The sequence below is a fragment of the Wasmannia auropunctata genome, unplaced genomic scaffold (assembly GCF_000956235.1).
Source record: "Wasmannia auropunctata unplaced genomic scaffold, wasmannia.A_1.0 LD335994.1, whole genome shotgun sequence".
In the NCBI taxonomy this organism is placed as follows: Eukaryota; Metazoa; Arthropoda; class Insecta; order Hymenoptera; family Formicidae; genus Wasmannia; species Wasmannia auropunctata.
In genome coordinates, this window is record NW_012026896.1 from 654,184 (window position 1) to 671,104 (window position 16,921).

The window sequence follows — 16,921 nt, forward strand, 5'->3', positions numbered from 1 at the left end:
AGTTAACAATGAAACGAAAATGTCAAAATGATGGCTCTAACTACATCACTTAGCTGCACGGAAAGAACGATTTTGTTGAAAGATCTAAAAATTTTGCTGAATACAGATTTGAGAATAATTTTTGTTCAATAATCAAAATAATTTGAAAAGTTAAAAATGATTGGCATTGCTATAAAACGTTTTGATATTCTAGCAATCATTTTAATTTGACTTTCCAACTTATTTTGATTATTGAACAAAAATTATTTTCTGATCTGGATCCAACAAAATTGTTCTTTCCGTGTGGTAATATAAAACAATGAATTTTATTTCACATTAATTTATATCTGTAAAATATAATCATGAAAATTAGATTTTTAAAGTCGTTTTTTTTTTTTTAAGAAATATAACTGACTTTCTACGTCCATAAATATAAGCATTCAATAGTCATTTTTTTAGTCAGTCATCCTGAATAAATTATCATTGCAAAAAAAGTGAGATTCGGCGAAATTCGAGCAATCTCGCGAGAGTGGAATATTTGCGCAGATTATAATCGCGCGAGTAGATGCGTTCACGGTGCGTAAGTACCTTAAGTTGCGATGAATCGAGAAGCACGTGTAATGATCCTTGGTTGGCTAATTTCGCATGATCCGATAATTATCGATACCATTACGAGACTTTTCCCCGTCGAAGCGAAGGCTGGCTGCGTTTGCCGCAAGTTTAACGCAAATTTCGTAATTTCCGCTCTCTTGTGAAAGCGCTCATCGCGCACAGACGCGCAGCGCACTGAACTAATAGCGATCTAGTTCGAAATCATTTACTTCTAATTACATCGGTATTGAACGGAGTAACTGATGGTACGCGCGCGGACTTTAATATAATTAAATAAAATTTGATGCGTTCGTTAGGCGCAGAGATCATCATTAAGTTCTGAAATCATCTTGTGAGGCAACATTATGTATCCATATTTTGTAATCAAATCTTTTTCGCTTTGAACATAAATTTTATATTTTATTATTACATGAAATAATTTGAAATAGTTTTTTATAACAAGTAAAAAATATAAAAATAATTCTGCGTCTCGAAATATCATTTTTGTGAAGAGAAAACTACGAATTCATTATCTTGTGTTTTTTTTTTTTCCATAAAATTACTCTATTTCATCTGTTTTGAACTTTGTCATCGTTTCACGAGAGTGAGGATGACTTTCTACTCTCGCTCGTTGATTAGGCGCTTCTAGAGAGACGCAATTAGCACAGGTGTAATAGGTTCCTGCCGTGAAACGTGTCGTGAAAAAAATCGGCCTGCACGCATCTGCGTTCTTCCGCGTCGAACGCGTCGCGGATCGTATCTAAATGGCCCGGCATGAATACGGGTCGTGAGAACAAATTGGGTAAAGATTACTAGGCGTTTAGAGAATATAAGGGGGAAAGAGCTCTTCTCGGCTTTGCCGTAGATGTGAAAATCTGTTATTACGTCGTCACGATCCTATCAGCGATACGCTCTCGTCATTAGACGATAACATTGGATACGCGGTGGATCAAAGTAATTGACGCGGTTCCGCGTTTCTTGCAATTCGCAGTAATCAGAGAGCTTAGCTAAACGTGATACATTTGACTGACGCATCTCTGTTATCTTGTCTTATAAAAATCATATTTGTAGGAATTATTATATAGGGAATTTTTCGGAGACATGAATAAAACAATTTCCTTGATAGTTTTTTTCGTTTACACATTTTTCGAGTAATTTGAAGATTTTCTTTGCGGCATATTGTATGTATATATTTTATTTAACATAATCCTTTTTGTATATAATTTATTTATCCAAATGAAAATTTTTTATTCAGATAAATATATTGTATACAAAATGGATTATATTAAATAAGAATGCCACAAAAAATAATTTTGTATACAATTTATTTGTCCCATTAAAAAAAGATGTGGGCTCGCGCAACCAATTCTCTGTTACGAATATAATTATTTAGTGTTCTTGTTTCTGCATTACTACTCGTAGCATCATTAGCATTGAACATGTGCATCCGCAGTATTGTTTATGTTCCCTCATTTTTGCAATCGTCTTGGGAGCAGTTTCGCAAGTCGTTCTATTTTCGAACTTTATGTGGACGACTTTCTATCGGACCCACCTTCTTGACCCGTGCCAGTTCTCGATGTGCAGCCGGCATAAAAAATGCCTCTTCGAGATGAGATTCGGACACTTATGGCACAGAAAAAGAAATCTTGACCCGCATTAACTTTCGAAATAATAAAATTATATACACATATAATTTTTAGACTTTCTTATATGTGTATCCCCTTTCAATTTTGAAATAATACTTATAATGGAAAATTATTTTTAACACTTATAGAAAATTATATTTTTTTTTACAAAAATTTCTAAAATAATTAGCGAATTTAAGACTAATAATTTTCTAAAAGAAAACAATGCTGAGAGATTCTCTGACATATAATTCTCTTGACAGAAAAATAGTTGTTACATTTGGTGTACAATCCTCATACAAAAAAAATATCAAATTTTCATGAAATATTTTTACAAAAGATTAAATTATTTTTATGTAAAATATAAATTGTAATAAAATTGAGATTTAAAATAATAAAAATGTGATTTTACAATAAGGTAGATATATAATATTGCTTCACGATATAATTTCAGAAAAATGACAAAAAATTTAAAATGTAATAAAATTTAGTAATATATCTTACTATACAATATATTATGCATTGCACAAGTTAAGAGAAATTAACTCAAATACAGACATATCACATAATTCATGTATCCTGTTTAATAATGAATACTTAAAAGAAAATTAATAGCGCTACGCGCCGTAAATAATTCATCTTACTGCATTTGCGAAATGTAGTCAAGAATCCTAACATATATGTCAAGAAGTTTAATAATTTATGTTCTTCTCTCTCTTCCTCTCTTCTCTTCTTTCGCTCGTTCCTTTCTCGAGAGGAACAGTATCCAATCATCACCTAGATTAATGCAACAGTTTGCAAAAAACGCGAATCTTTTCCTATTAAAAGGAAGTTATTAAAAGGAAAAATGTAAGAAGACCAATAAATAAATGACACGATCATTGCTTAAACTTCCAAAACACTCATCTAATATGTATAAATGCTCGACTAATAGACTCTCGATTAGTATAGCATCGAATGGTCCACGTTTAAGTCTCTAGATACTCATATTCTTAATTGGTTTAACGAATTATAGATGCTCGATCACCTAAGCAAAGAGAAAATCTAATCCGCACCCGACCGGGGACCGACCGACTCATCTTCTGAGCGGAGAAACGAGGATGCTGCAGGGATCTTCCACGCACGGAGAGATTCCGGCGAGAGGCGCGACCCGCGCGGAATTCCTCCTCCTCCACGCGGGGGATGGCCCGACCGCGCGCGCTCGTAGTTAGGCGCAGGTGAGAGGGCCTCCGCGAGAGAAGAAAGGTAAGAGGTCCCACGGAGATCCAGGGATCCCTACCGCGCCGGTCGGGCCGGCGAGGAGACGCGGCGACGGACGGCCGACCGCGGTCGAGAGGAAGAGCCCGAGTCGTGAGGAGCTGAGTCGAGTCGAGGTGATCGCGTCGAAGGTGCGCACCGTGCAGTCCGCCGCCGCTTTTCACGGTGGACCGAGCGTTATAATAATCGGGGGGATCCCCGTCCGCCGCAAATCCGTCCCATGCGACACCGGACAAAATGCCGAAAATTAGCCTGCGTTATACTCTGTGTAAGTGTCCGCCACGTGTGTGGGGGAATTTAAATCCTGGGATTCGAATCACGCTCCTCCCCCGTACCTCCCCCGCGATCGGCTATCACGTGTCGATCGCACGGAGTGATAGTGTTTGACCTCTCGTTTATTTTGATCACGTGTTATAGTTTAACGCCGCGGGCGTTGCACGTAAGACAACCAGGTCTACGTATGTTAATCGACGCACTTCGGGCTTTCATCGATCAGGATTGAATAATTTTTCTTAACCATGTGCCGATCACAGCGGACAGCTGCGGTGAAATAACGAAAGCGAGAGCGCCGGAGATCGTGAGTCAATTATCTCTGTGGGAACTCGATGACTCGACATCGACGACGGGTCGAATTCGTAAAAAATTATACGAGTCGATCGTGGTCGTGTGATGTGAAGTTGTGACATAACGTTTTTATTCTTTGCATAACATTTTTACTTGCATATTCACGAGTTAAGTTAATTTTTACAGAAAAAGAATTATTGTTTAATAATAAAAAAAATTTTTTCATTAAATATTTTATCAACTAGTAACGTTACGTTTTAATTCCTAAATATATGTACTTAATTAATTGCGTCTCATATATACGTTCATTAAAATTATTGAAAGATAGATAAATTAATGATTCCGATCAGTGCGGATTAGATTTCTCTGTTATCAGATAATCGTGCGTGTTAATCAGAGTTCTAGAAATTAATTGAGAACACGAGTATCTAGAAACTTTTGAATTCAGGAAAATTATAATAAGATAAAAAATTAAAGGAGGAAATTGCAACAATGAGCTAACCCACATTTTGTATAAAAACGGAGAAAATAAATTAAAGTGATGGGAAAATACATTCATTTCTCTACACTAAGGGTTAGCCCATTGTTGCAGTAAGCCTTTCAATTGTTTAAATGAAAAACTGTTTATCTCTAAGTAAGATTGTAAGAGTGTTTAGTAGCTTTTTTAGCATAAGATTCCTTATTGTAAATTTAAATGAGCTAAAAAATTAAGAAATCAAAGACGTCTACGTTTCGGTCCGCAACACCCAATTAAAAATTGAAGTATTTACATGCAATGGTGTCGCGCACAATAAAAAAATATCGTTAATTGCAGCAAATAGATTTTATCTGGCTATTAAGGCTACAAGCCGAAGGCTAATCGTGAGAGAAAACCAAAGTCATAAAGCATTCTCATAGAGCTATACTATTTATAAAGAATTTAATTTATGAAGATCTCTCTTTACTCTCCTCTTCCTCTCTGTCTATATTACACTCGTGGACATTACGCAACGAGAGATATTTCAGCCATCTTCGCATTCGGTAGCAAGTTTAATCAATCATCGACGAGCGCGAGGTCGTTCACGATCCAGTTATAATTACGAAAACGCCACTTATGTATCTGCGTTTCGCGACGGCGCGGCGGCGGGGCGACGGTCCATTCATGCAAATCCGAGGCGACGTTCACGCAATTCTAGGAAGAACACCGAATCACGCTCATAAATTAAATCTCTCCGCGACACCTCCAAGTATTACGCACTCGGAATTATTACGTTACTTTTTTTTTTGTCGCGATTTCGACAATCCGACGCGCGTTCACGTGTAATTTACAAATGCACCGTGTAAATTGCAGCAATTACCGTAAAGGATTTTATTGCTCATGTTATACTGAAACACGTCGGCGCTTTGATTTAATGTTCGTGGACGTGTAGCTCGTGACGGATGCTAATACAATATTGCATGGATGCGCTGACTGCTTAATGAAACTTGTCCATCTTGAATTTATGGTAATTTCTTGATTCCGAATACTCTTTCTTAAAAAAATGTCGAATTTTAGTGAAATTTCAAAGATATTAATAATTAAATTTAATTTCGTATCTTAACTGTATATTTTTGCTTTCATTAATATTTCGACGAATTAAGATGCAAAGAGAGATATAAATAAGTAATAAAAATTAATTTTCACTTAAAACCAAATCGTAATATAAATGAAAAATAATTTTCAAAATAGTTAACATACAAATTTACAAAAGTACAGTAGAAATTGACTGAAATTTTATTAAGAAAATCTTCTTTGTCGCTTTTGTCTATTCTAAATCCGACAGCTTATCTCTAAATCTTGGAGGTATCTTATTTGCGGACGTAAAAAGTCGTCAGCGGTCAGCTAAATTGACTCGGACAACTGTTTTAAGTGGATCGTGAAATCCAATTTGTCTTGGGTCTCGGCGACGCGTATATTAAAAGAATTCGCGTTGTTCGCGCGGGGACACTTTCGCCGCCAGGCGTTTCGCTAATTACTCGCCTCGTTCTCGCCGCAATCGCGCAGGTTACTCGACATTTTCACCCGGAGGCCGCGCCGAAGTTACACCGCGCGTGCATATCTTTTCGAATCATCCCGATCGTTAGTTTCGCGATGAGTCAGGCGAAAAATAATTCACGGGCGATTTCTCGCAAGATCGAGCGATTTGTAACACCGAATAAACTCGCTCTATCACGATCACCACCGCGATCTTCGTCGTGCCTCGTTCCTCGATCGTCGTGGCCTTTGCGTTCCTTTTAATGCCATTGAAAATGGCAGCCACACAATGAGGGAAAGAGAGAGAAAGAGAGAGAGAGAGCACGTGCGTTTAAGAACATCACTCTATAAAGTGGATATTGTCGGCCTGTCGGTTCTTTCGAAAGATTTCACGTGTTGCCGACTACGGATAATGACAACGAAATTACGGACGACATCGAGCTCCGACAGCTTTACACGTCAGACATTGTAATCGCATACATTATCAAACTGCGCGTTGCAACTGACGTCTTGACTGCGCCTCTTCTAAATCGCGCGAGTGTGTTCGGTAAAGAAAATCTTTATTTATACGATTGAAGAAATTTTTAAAGATAAAATTTTAATAATATATTAAATCTTTTATCGTTTAAGTTAATTGCAATTTCGGGCGAATAATCCTATTCGAGCCAACAGCAATTAACGTTTCGATCCAATCGGTTCTTATATGCTGAGAGAAACGTCGGAAAGACAAAGTTGCACGTTGTAGCGACGTGAGAAACGTGACTTAGCTGGCGTCATCTATAAATGATCACCGAGAGCCCTCGAATAATATTATCGTGCTGTATTGCATAATATTAAATAATGTTGTAATTATATAACTGTGCGTTATATAATGCGATGACAATTATCTCGAACTACGCTTTTCGAAATGTCACAGAAAGCGCCTGACTGAGAGTCAAGCCTTTTCAAGGGAATGATCTTGCTCAGTCGCGAGAAACGTCGTGATAATACGATATAGGATGCAGCATCGATCATCTAACAAGCGCGAATGTGAATTATGAGAGGGAATCGAATTCTTTCGCCGCGATAAATCAAGCGGAGACGGCCGCGCAAGACTCACGTTTATCCCCGTGGAAGAGACTCTGGATCAGCCGTGCCGGAGTCGTGACGACGATGATCATTCATGGTCAATCGTGAATTAAGAGCTACCTTGCCTAATCGATTGTAGTTCGATTTTAGCGCGGCCTCAAGAGTATAACAACCGTGGAGATGTTCCGTCCCGTGCGACCTTTCACGCTTACCCGATTACGAAATCGAAATCGAGCGATATTCAGTGATCGGCGCGACTATACGGCGCTTCACGAGGATGAATCGAAGAGCTGGGATTTCATATTGGCTTGTTAACATTTAAAAACATCTCTTGCTCATTAATGAGAAGCACTTGACTTGAATTTAATCGAAATCTTTTTTCTGGATTATAAAATATATTATAACCCGTAAATATAATGTTATATATAATGTTATAATTATAATTAATATTTGCTGGATTGTAATATTGTCTGAATTACAATCGACAATAAATGAAAATAAAGAATCTTAAATTTTGCAAATCTTATATTTTAATTACTTTCATTGTTTTTTGATCGCCGAACAGTCTATAATGTTCAAGCAAATTATCGCGAATGATCTATAGATTCTTTCCTTCGTTTACAGGTCTCGTGACGGCGGTCTTGTGCATCATTCAGCGGAGTTTCGGACATGGAATTCCTAGGAGAAGCTTCCTGTCGCGCAGAGCGATCGACGGAACTAGAGGAAGGTACGTTCTTGATTATTCCAAGCGACTTCTTTCGCATGCGACTTCGACTTAATTATGCGACTTAATTAACGTTCGCCTTTGTAGGAAATACTACGATCCGAACGAGGACAGTTCATTCGACAGCTATGGATCCGCGGGCGGTCAGTACGATCCATACGATCATATAACGGGTGAGTTATAACACTCTAAACTTTAAGAATCTCTTAAGAAAACCAATCTTTAAAGCCTTAAAGCTATACTTCTCATCTGTCCTTATATCTCCTATATAATCTCGCAACTTTCAAAAAGCGCAATTTCTACTTGCATTCTCATTATTCAATAACCGCGGGCGGTCAATACGATCCATACGCTCGTATAGCGGGCAAGTTGTTAACATTCCAAACTTTAAGAATGTTAAGAATCTTAAAGACCCTCTTAAGAAATCAATTTTTAAAGCCTTACTTATACTCCTTTCCTGTTCTTGTGTACCTTATAATCTTTCTATATTACTTCCGAAAAGCATTACTTCTATAACATTTTCTACTTGCATTCTCGGGAACGAATACGCGAATACTTGCATTTTCATTGTTAAATGCCTTTCTTTTGTTTTAACAGACGGTTTCAAACTAACAATAAGGTTTTGACTAAGGTGGGTACCGCCTTATTCATTTTTGCATTACGTAATAATTGTTCCCCTCACGTGCGGATTCTTGTGTGGCGAGTTTAGCTTTCAATTAAACCTACGCGTATAGCGTATACGAATGGAGAAATCTATGCCGCGACGTGGCGATAATTACAAGAAGCTTGTCGATGTCGCGGTTGACGATTTTATGGAAATCATAACTCGAAACTCAAAGTCAATTTTTTTGCCACCGTAAGATTACTTCTCGTTACTTAGAAGGACCATTGGAAATGTCTCATTAACTGCCGCCGTAAATGTGGATGAGTGCGCGGGAATAACTATTAATTCGCGTATTCTTTCCCCCGACGAAGCGAGCGAAACGTCATTCGCGTGAAAGGTACCGCGATGTTTATAGAAAAAAAAAATCGCGTCGCGGATAGGTCATGAAAAACCTCGCTGATTATATGGATGCAGCAAATTACGAGACGTTATCTGTCTGTGCACGAGCGCGATAACTGCGAAATCTTAAATATCACAGACACAGCGCGAGATCATCACGGCCTATTTTCCACGACCTTGATCGACGATGTAACTCGATACACGTGCTTAATGACACTTTTTACTTTATCTCTTCCTCTTATAATTGAGCGGACTGGCATTATTACCTTCTAAATAAACGTTATATAAATTACCGACCTTTTATTCGATCTATCGATTTTATCTTTCCTATCGTTTATTTTAAATATAATCGTTAACTGTGTAAAGATATTTTTCTGCGGACTTTAATATAATAATAATGTACAGTTTTTTTATAAAATCATATTGATTCATTTTTAATAAAAAATAACATTAAATAAACATTTTAATGATATTTTTAGTAATAATATTAAATAAAAATTATTAATTTAATTTACAAAAAATTGAAACACTGACGAAAGAACTCGTCAAAATTGTGCAAATCATATACGCAGTTATTTTAACGATTATAGATCTTGAAAATAGTCATTTCCAGCAGCTAGCTCATCAATTTAAAAATAATTCCTAAATGGCATACATGATTCGCCGTAGGGTAATGAATCTGCTACCTCTCACTCTTTCTTTCTCTTTCAGACCTATCCGACATCAGAAAAAATGTGCCGGGTGAGCCGGGCATCGATTATCCCGCCTACACGACATTACCTCAGACAGGATTCACGTGTGAAGGACGTTCACGTGGTAAATATATGTGAATAAATTATGTAGTCGACTCGTCATATATGCCATTTCGTTTATGCATATGACATATTAATCCATTACAATAAAATACAAATAATTAAAAACTCACAAGTACGATGCGCATCGGCGAAGTTGTATATGATGTTAATCTGTAAAATAGAAAAATACATCTAAATTAAATCCTGAGCCCAAATAAATTAAAAATAAAATTAAAAAATAATTATAGCATGCATTAAATTTTCTGTTTTTTTCTTAAACAAATATTTAATTTAAAAAAACTACAACTTCAGAAAAAAAATGTTTTTGTAAAAATATAAACTTTTTTAAAATTTAATAATACAAAATTTTAATTCTTATAATTAAAAAAGTGTAATTTTTGTATAAATACATGAAATATTCTATTCGTTTATCGATAAAAATCTTTAAAATAAGACTATCTAAATCTCGTGAGAGTCGCGAGAATTGCGAGCTGAAACGCTACCATCTCTCTCTCTCTCGTCTCGATCGAGCGAGGCAGAGAGTAAACAAACAAGGACAGGCACCGGAGCTTTGCTTGGCTTGGAGCTCTAGCGTCTATCCTTGCTTTGTTTACTCTCCGTCTCGCTCGATCGAGACGAGAGAGAGGTGATAGCGGATTCAGCTCGCGAGCTGAGATTTGGGGACGCCTGTAACTTGATATACCAATACTAATTGTAAATATTATATACATACATTAAGCACTCTTTTTACTTATGCATCTCAAAATAATCCGAAATTCTTTATCCGTATGGTGTCGCACAATAATGCAAAGTGCTGCGTGCAAGTACGATTGTCGCGAAGGTAAATGATTTATCTCGCAATATAAATAATTAAATAGCTAATTGTTTACTCACCCACGGTTGCTTCGCCGGTGCTGGACGCCACCCCGGGCCTCCTCCTCCTCCTCTCAGACCTCCGCGTCGTGTTGCTCCGCCACACTGATACGACATCACTTCACTCGCGCAAAACGGTTAATTACGATCGCGCGTTAATCACCAATGCGTCGCATTGCAGACTCCAGAATGTCGACCGCACACTCTACGGGCGATGCTCTCTTGCATCACGACGAGACGAATAACGCGACAAACGTACGCGTATCTAATTATACGCAAGTAACGCAAGCCACGATCCGCGACGCTTCGCCGATTAGCGCACCGAAAAAATCTAACATGGCGGAGATGCAGTGCAGCAAATTCGTAAATCGCGGCCAATTCACGCAACCACCTGCGGCTCGCGCCGCCGCCGCCGCGCAGCCCGCGCATCTCACACCCCCGCCACTCCTGCCTGCCGGTAACGGCGGCGCATCGGCGGCGCGAGCCCCGGCGTGCGAAAAGGCGCGCGGTAATTAAACGATAGCGCGCGCGCTCTCTCTCTCTCTCTCTGTCTCTACCATATGTATGTACATACATACATTATACGATTCAAACACGCCAGTAACATCGCCGTAACATTTAACGTGTTGTAAAATCAAATAAGATGAATATTTCGATTTTAGCATTTCAAATTGATTAAATTGAAGAATGGGCTAAGTACCGATCGCGCGTTTTGTTTCGCTAATTTCGTTAACCTTTGTAAGTTCGTCATATGAGCGTAATTTACATAAATTTTTACGCCCGAGAGAATTAAAATTGTAACAGATTAATCATTTTAATCAATCAAAAATTATAATTCTTTTAAATTTAATCATAAAAATGAAATTAATTACTTTACTAAAATATTATTCTTTTTTCTTATAATCATATGTATGAATATTAATATTAATTATTTTAATAAATCAAAAATTAGAATTCTTTTAATCCTGATTATGAAAATAAAATAAATTACTTTACTAATTGTAAAATATTATTTTCTTTTCTTATAATCATATATATATAAATATTCGCATTTCACTCGTGTGATTTTATAACCATTTATCAATGTAATTTGCAAACATTGCTATAATTTTATATAAGCATATTAATTGCAGGTGTGATTTCACAAATGACATGATATAACATAGAATTGAGAAATGGAAACTTGATGAGCTCACTAATGTAATCCTTGTCTGACAGTCGTTTAGCGCTTGAAATAAGATAATTTCTAAGATAAAAAAAATCACTCAACTTCCTATTACCGGTTTCTCAGTAAATCAAGCAGAATTATCATTCGATTTTTGGTAAAAGCATGCGTTGCACATACATAGTTTCGTTTTAATTTTCCACGATATTGTAGTGAATGTAATACCTCGCCTACGTTGACCGCAGATGTTAGATAATTCGAGGGAAAGATGAAGTGCACAAAAAGAGCACCGCACGCGGACGAGACTACGTACAGTTGTTACATAAACGAAATCTACGTATTTATTATGTCACATAACGAATTTCTAATCCTCATGAACATTCATTTTATATACTCGCTCAATCATAATCCAATTACATACTGTATGCCCTCTCTTATTATGTATCTCCAAATTAGTTTTAATATTATAAAGACTTATTGAATAATATTTTATTTATGATTTACGAGGAAACTTGCTTCAATTTTACTTCTAAATCCTTTTCAGTCAATTTTTATGCAACGTCTTGTAAAAGTATTATTATTATTTTCTTTAATATCTATTTTATAATAAAAGTACAAGTTTTATGCAGAATATTACAGGAATAATGTTAATACAAACTGCGATAATAAAATGTACACTTATTATTGCAAATCTTTAATTTTTACTTTTTTCGAAAATTTTACGGAAAGAACGATTTTACTGGAAGATCTAAAAATTTTGTTTGATGCAGATCTGAAAATAATTCTTGTTGGACCATCAAAATAATTTTGTTGGAAAGTCAAACTGATTGCTAGAATATAAAAATGTTTTACAGCAATACACTTATCATTTTTAAGTTTCCAACAAAATTATTTTTAAATCCAAATTTTTTGATCTTTCAGCAATTGTTCTCTCCGTGTATATTATAAATAATTATAATAGGAATTTAATGGAATGTTACATATTATTTTCCGGCAAATTCTAAGAAATGTGAATAAGAATTATAATTCGAAGATCCGTTTGTGTACGATTGCTCAACAGGTTATTACGCCGACGAAGCGGCCGGCTGCCAGGTCTTTCACGTATGTCACGATGTGCTGGTGTCCTCCTTTCTGTGCCCGATTGGCTCGACTTTCAGCCAGAAGCTGCTGACATGCGACTGGTGGACCAAGGTCGACTGCACCTCCACCAGGCGATACCTCGAAGTGAATCGCAATAGCTATCAGATCGACGACGACGAGATGATACGCAACGCGTACGCGATGATCAGCCTGCAGGCCTCCGCGGAGGATGTCACCAAGGACGGTCTGGTGGATCCCGACAGCGGCGCCAGGATCATCGACTATTCCGCGCTCGGCGGCGGCAGGACCGTGATGGGCTACACGCCCGGTTTCCGCAGGATCACGGACTACGCTCCCGTCGAGGCGACCGGGAACGACCTGCCGAGCGGTTTCGAGGACTATCCGCAGCAGGACGCGCGGCAGATCCTCAACTACGATCTACGCTACCAGCAGAAGAAGGTGAGCACGCCGTATCAGGGCAAGCTGCACCATCTCGAGAACAAGGGGCAATCGCCTTATCACGCGTCCGCGATCATTCGACACGACTATCAGGATCGAGCCGGCGGTAACGAGTTTCAGGACGACTATCGCAGACCCGACGGTTTCACCAATCAGTTACAGACGTCTTACGCGCCTACCGTACCCACCGTTACCACCACCACCAGACGATTTTACTCGCCTACGGTCCCGACGACCTATCGACCTTCCACATTGGCCTACAGCAAGCTGGATTTGATGGTGGATAGCTCCGATCACCTTTACGCTGCGCGCGGCAAAAGCCCGATGACCCCTCCCACGATTACTCATCGGAATGACGACACGAGGAAGATTGATTTGAGAGAGAGTGAAACGGGACACGGCGATCTGAAGAAATCGGAGAACGCCTCGTCATCGGGAACGGACAAAGACGATCGAAGAGGCGATAGTGCTCGCTCCGAGAGTGACGAACTGCGCGCCGAGGGGACGTCGGAGATGAGTTTCAGGATCAATATAACCGACGCGATTGACGAGGACCAGGTGTTTAGGCAGCAGAATGACAGGCCGATAATCCAGGACGACACCGAGGATAGCTCGGAGGACAGCTTGGAGACGAAGGACAGCATCGGGATCGCTCGAGCGCTGAATAATCGGAATGATCCACTCGGCAGGATTATTATACAAAATCAAAATCCTGCGTACCAGGTGTCGAAGGATGAGCGAAGAGTTCCGACCACTCCTGTTCCATTGCAGACAGTTTCAAATCGTTCCTCGGGATCTTACGATGAGAAAGCGGACGACGCGGACTCATCGGACGCCCTGAAGAAGTCGGATATTTTCAACGAAACGAGCAACGACGGTTCGACGGAAGATTACGAGGATGTCTCGACGACGAGAAGTTTCGGCGACAGAACGACTTCGCTGCTGCGAAATTCGGAACAAAAAGACGTTGACGTTGTGCAAGCGTCGACCGTATCAATGACTGCGACACCTGCGATAAATGCAACTGAGACAAGCGATGAGATTCACGATAAGGTCACTGGTCGCTCTTCATCCAACGACAGCCGCACAGCCGAAGACCAGAATTCGTCGTCGACCGGGTCAACCTCCAGTTTCAACGACGAGTCCGTGCCGAGAATAAATCTCAGCTTGGAGGTTCCCGAACCGGCGCAGTTCTTGAAGCCTCCGCTGGAACGTTTTCTCATTAACGTACCTGAAGAAACGCGCTATACGACGATCGATGAGACTTCCAAGACTTCCTGGAGCCCCGAGACGACGACCACGGAGACTCCGCGATTTTCCAGCGTCGCCGGAAGCAGCGAGGATCAACCGCCGATATACGACGAGCTGATTGATTACACCGACGAGGGCTTTTCGGAGACGCCCACTAGTTCAGGAGTTCATTCGACCGCTCAGCTGGTCGCGGAGGTGTCCACGTCCATTCCATGGCTCGTCTCTACGTGGCGCGATCGCTCGATCGTCGACGTGCCCGTGACCGACATCGTCCCGCCGATCGTCGACTACAACGACGGCTTCGATGACTTTGTCCCGCCAGACGAACGCTCGTACACCGAGCAATTCGATCACACGGAGTTCGTGGACTCGCAAGGAACGACGAACGAAAGAAAGAAGAACGACAGCGAAGCGGACATTCTAGTCCGCTACAACACCGGATTCCAGTTCACCATCAGAGACGCTATCAATGCTCAGAAGGATTTGAAAGCGAGTTCCGGATGCTCTTCGACCTCCGACGAACAGGGAGTCAGTTGCGAGACGAGTTCGGTCGCTCCCGAAGTTGCAGTTTCCACGCCGAGTGTAAGAGAAAGGACAATTTCGATTGGTACGAAAGCGACTACGAGGATTCCGGGACAACTGACCTTTTCGGGTAGCACGAGGAGCCTCAAATCACCTGAAGAACCGGTGACATTTGCTCCTGACGAATCTTCGACACCTGTTCCTGAATCTTCGACGTCTACTGCAAAATCTTCGATTAACAGCGATGTTGATATAGAAGAAGATTCAAGTTTGAAGACGGTTACGCCGAGGGCTGCATTAGAGATTAAAAATCCGGAAGAAAAAACGGAAAGGTCGGTGGTCACGACGGCGAATAGTCTGTTACACTCAATCCGTCCGGGATCCTTGAAACAGATCGAGGAGGCGATCGAGAAACACGATTCTCCATACGAAGTATCGTTCACGGTAAAAAAAGACGACGATCTGGATACGACCGCCGACGACTTTATCAGCCGACTTATCGCTCAGCACCAGCGATCGGATTCCGTTTTGAAGGACGAGCTGGACGATTTCGAGATTATCAGGTCTGTGGAACCGGAAACGGGGATCACCAGCGTTTTACAGACGTCGAAACCTCCCGACGAAACTAGTCACCCCCCTCCGGACGATGCGAGCAACAGTAATTTTTACGCTGTTGAAAACGATACAATCAGCGAATTTAAACAATCGAACTCGAATATGAGTATGGTGAGTCTGCTCCAACTGATGGCGGAGCTGTTGAAATTAGATCGACTGCCGCGGCCATTTTCGACGAAGGACTTGAGCAGCGTAGAGCTGAAGGATTCGTTCAACCTGGATCTCGATGAATCAACGTACGACGCGACGGATCCACCGTTGAGCCGTCCGCAAAGCAGAACGACGTACAAGAACGCGAATCTCAAGGGATCTGCCTTTGAGACGGCTGCTCTGAAGACACCCGTTAAATTTGCTGAATCGAAAGCGTCACGGAACTTCAATAAACCGTCGTTCGCCACGGGGAGCCCGCTGTTGGATCACTCGCAAACAAATTCGGAAATACAATCGTTTGGAGATACAGATTTCAAGACATTTTCCTTGGACGATACTACGAAAATGTCTATTGACGTTGATTTGAAGCCGCCTGCTGATGTTTCTTCGAGGGTCGACTCTGACAATGCCACGGAACGAAAAACGGGCCTGCAGTCGAGAACGGAAAGCAGAATCGCTCGGCCACTTCAGAAGGAGGAGATCCTGGAGCAATTGACGGAAAGCTTCGGGCAGCCTATTTATCGCGGCAACCCATTCCGCAGACCGCTCGTCTTTGATCTGCCGCAAGTGCAGAAGAGCTTGAATTTCGAGACCGGTTTGCTGATAGATGAGAGCGAGTATGCGACTAACGAAACTGAAGGGGAAAGTCCAATATCCACTACGAGAACGACAACGACGGCGACAACGACGTCGACGACGCAGGGAACGACCACAACGACGGAATCCGCGAAGACCACCGTCGAGACCGAGTTCGTCCCTTCTCTGGGATTCTCCTTAGATTCCAACGAGGGTCGCGAGGAGTACGTTCAAGCAGTCCTCGGAGGATTGATCGACGAGCACGCCGGCGAAAGCGGTAGAAACGGATCCAGCATCGTGGAAAACGAAGCTCCGAAAAACGAAACTTTGGAAGCTGAGCAACATGAGAATTTGAAAGACGTTTAAGAGATCTCTGAAAAATTAGGAACTCAAGATTCCTGCGATTCCCTTGAATTTCATCAAACGTCGGTCAATTATAATTGATTCTTGATTTTTTCTATAATTACGAGAAATTAATTAAAAGAATTTATTAAACAATAAAGACAGCAAACTCAAAATCTATTGATGTTTATGTTATTTAAAAGAGATATAACGAAAATTTTTTAAATATTCCATACATGAAGCTTAATTTAATATTATAGAAAGATCGAAACTTTATAGAAAATCCTATT

General features: G+C 40.3%; 1 protein-coding gene across 1 annotated transcript; it reads left to right on the plus strand.

The window, feature by feature from the left end:
- The first annotated feature begins 3,551 nt into the window (after positions 1–3,551).
- Positions 3,552–16,875, plus strand: LOC105453820. Its single transcript, XM_011696033.1, has 5 exons — positions 3,552–3,720; positions 7,702–7,804; positions 7,889–7,974; positions 9,516–9,620; positions 12,697–16,875. The coding sequence occupies exons 1-5, from the start codon at positions 3,690–3,692 to the stop codon at positions 16,653–16,655; spliced, it is 4,284 nt and encodes a 1,427-aa protein (XP_011694335.1). The 5' UTR covers positions 3,552–3,689; the 3' UTR covers positions 16,656–16,875.
- The last annotated feature ends 46 nt before the right edge of the window (positions 16,876–16,921 follow it).

What these genes read in the sequence shown, in the direction of transcription:
- LOC105453820 (XM_011696033.1), top strand. Translation starts at nt 3,690, where the DNA reads ATGCCGAAAATTAGCCTGCGTTATACTCTGT. An exon ending in TAGCCTGCGTTATACTCTGT is followed by an intron (nt 3,721 to 7,701) that starts GTAAGTGTCCGC and finishes CTTCGTTTACAG; the next exon opens with GTCTCGTGACGGCGGTCTTG. An exon ending in TCCATACGATCATATAACGG is followed by an intron (nt 7,975 to 9,515) that starts GTGAGTTATAAC and finishes TTTCTCTTTCAG; the next exon opens with ACCTATCCGACATCAGAAAA.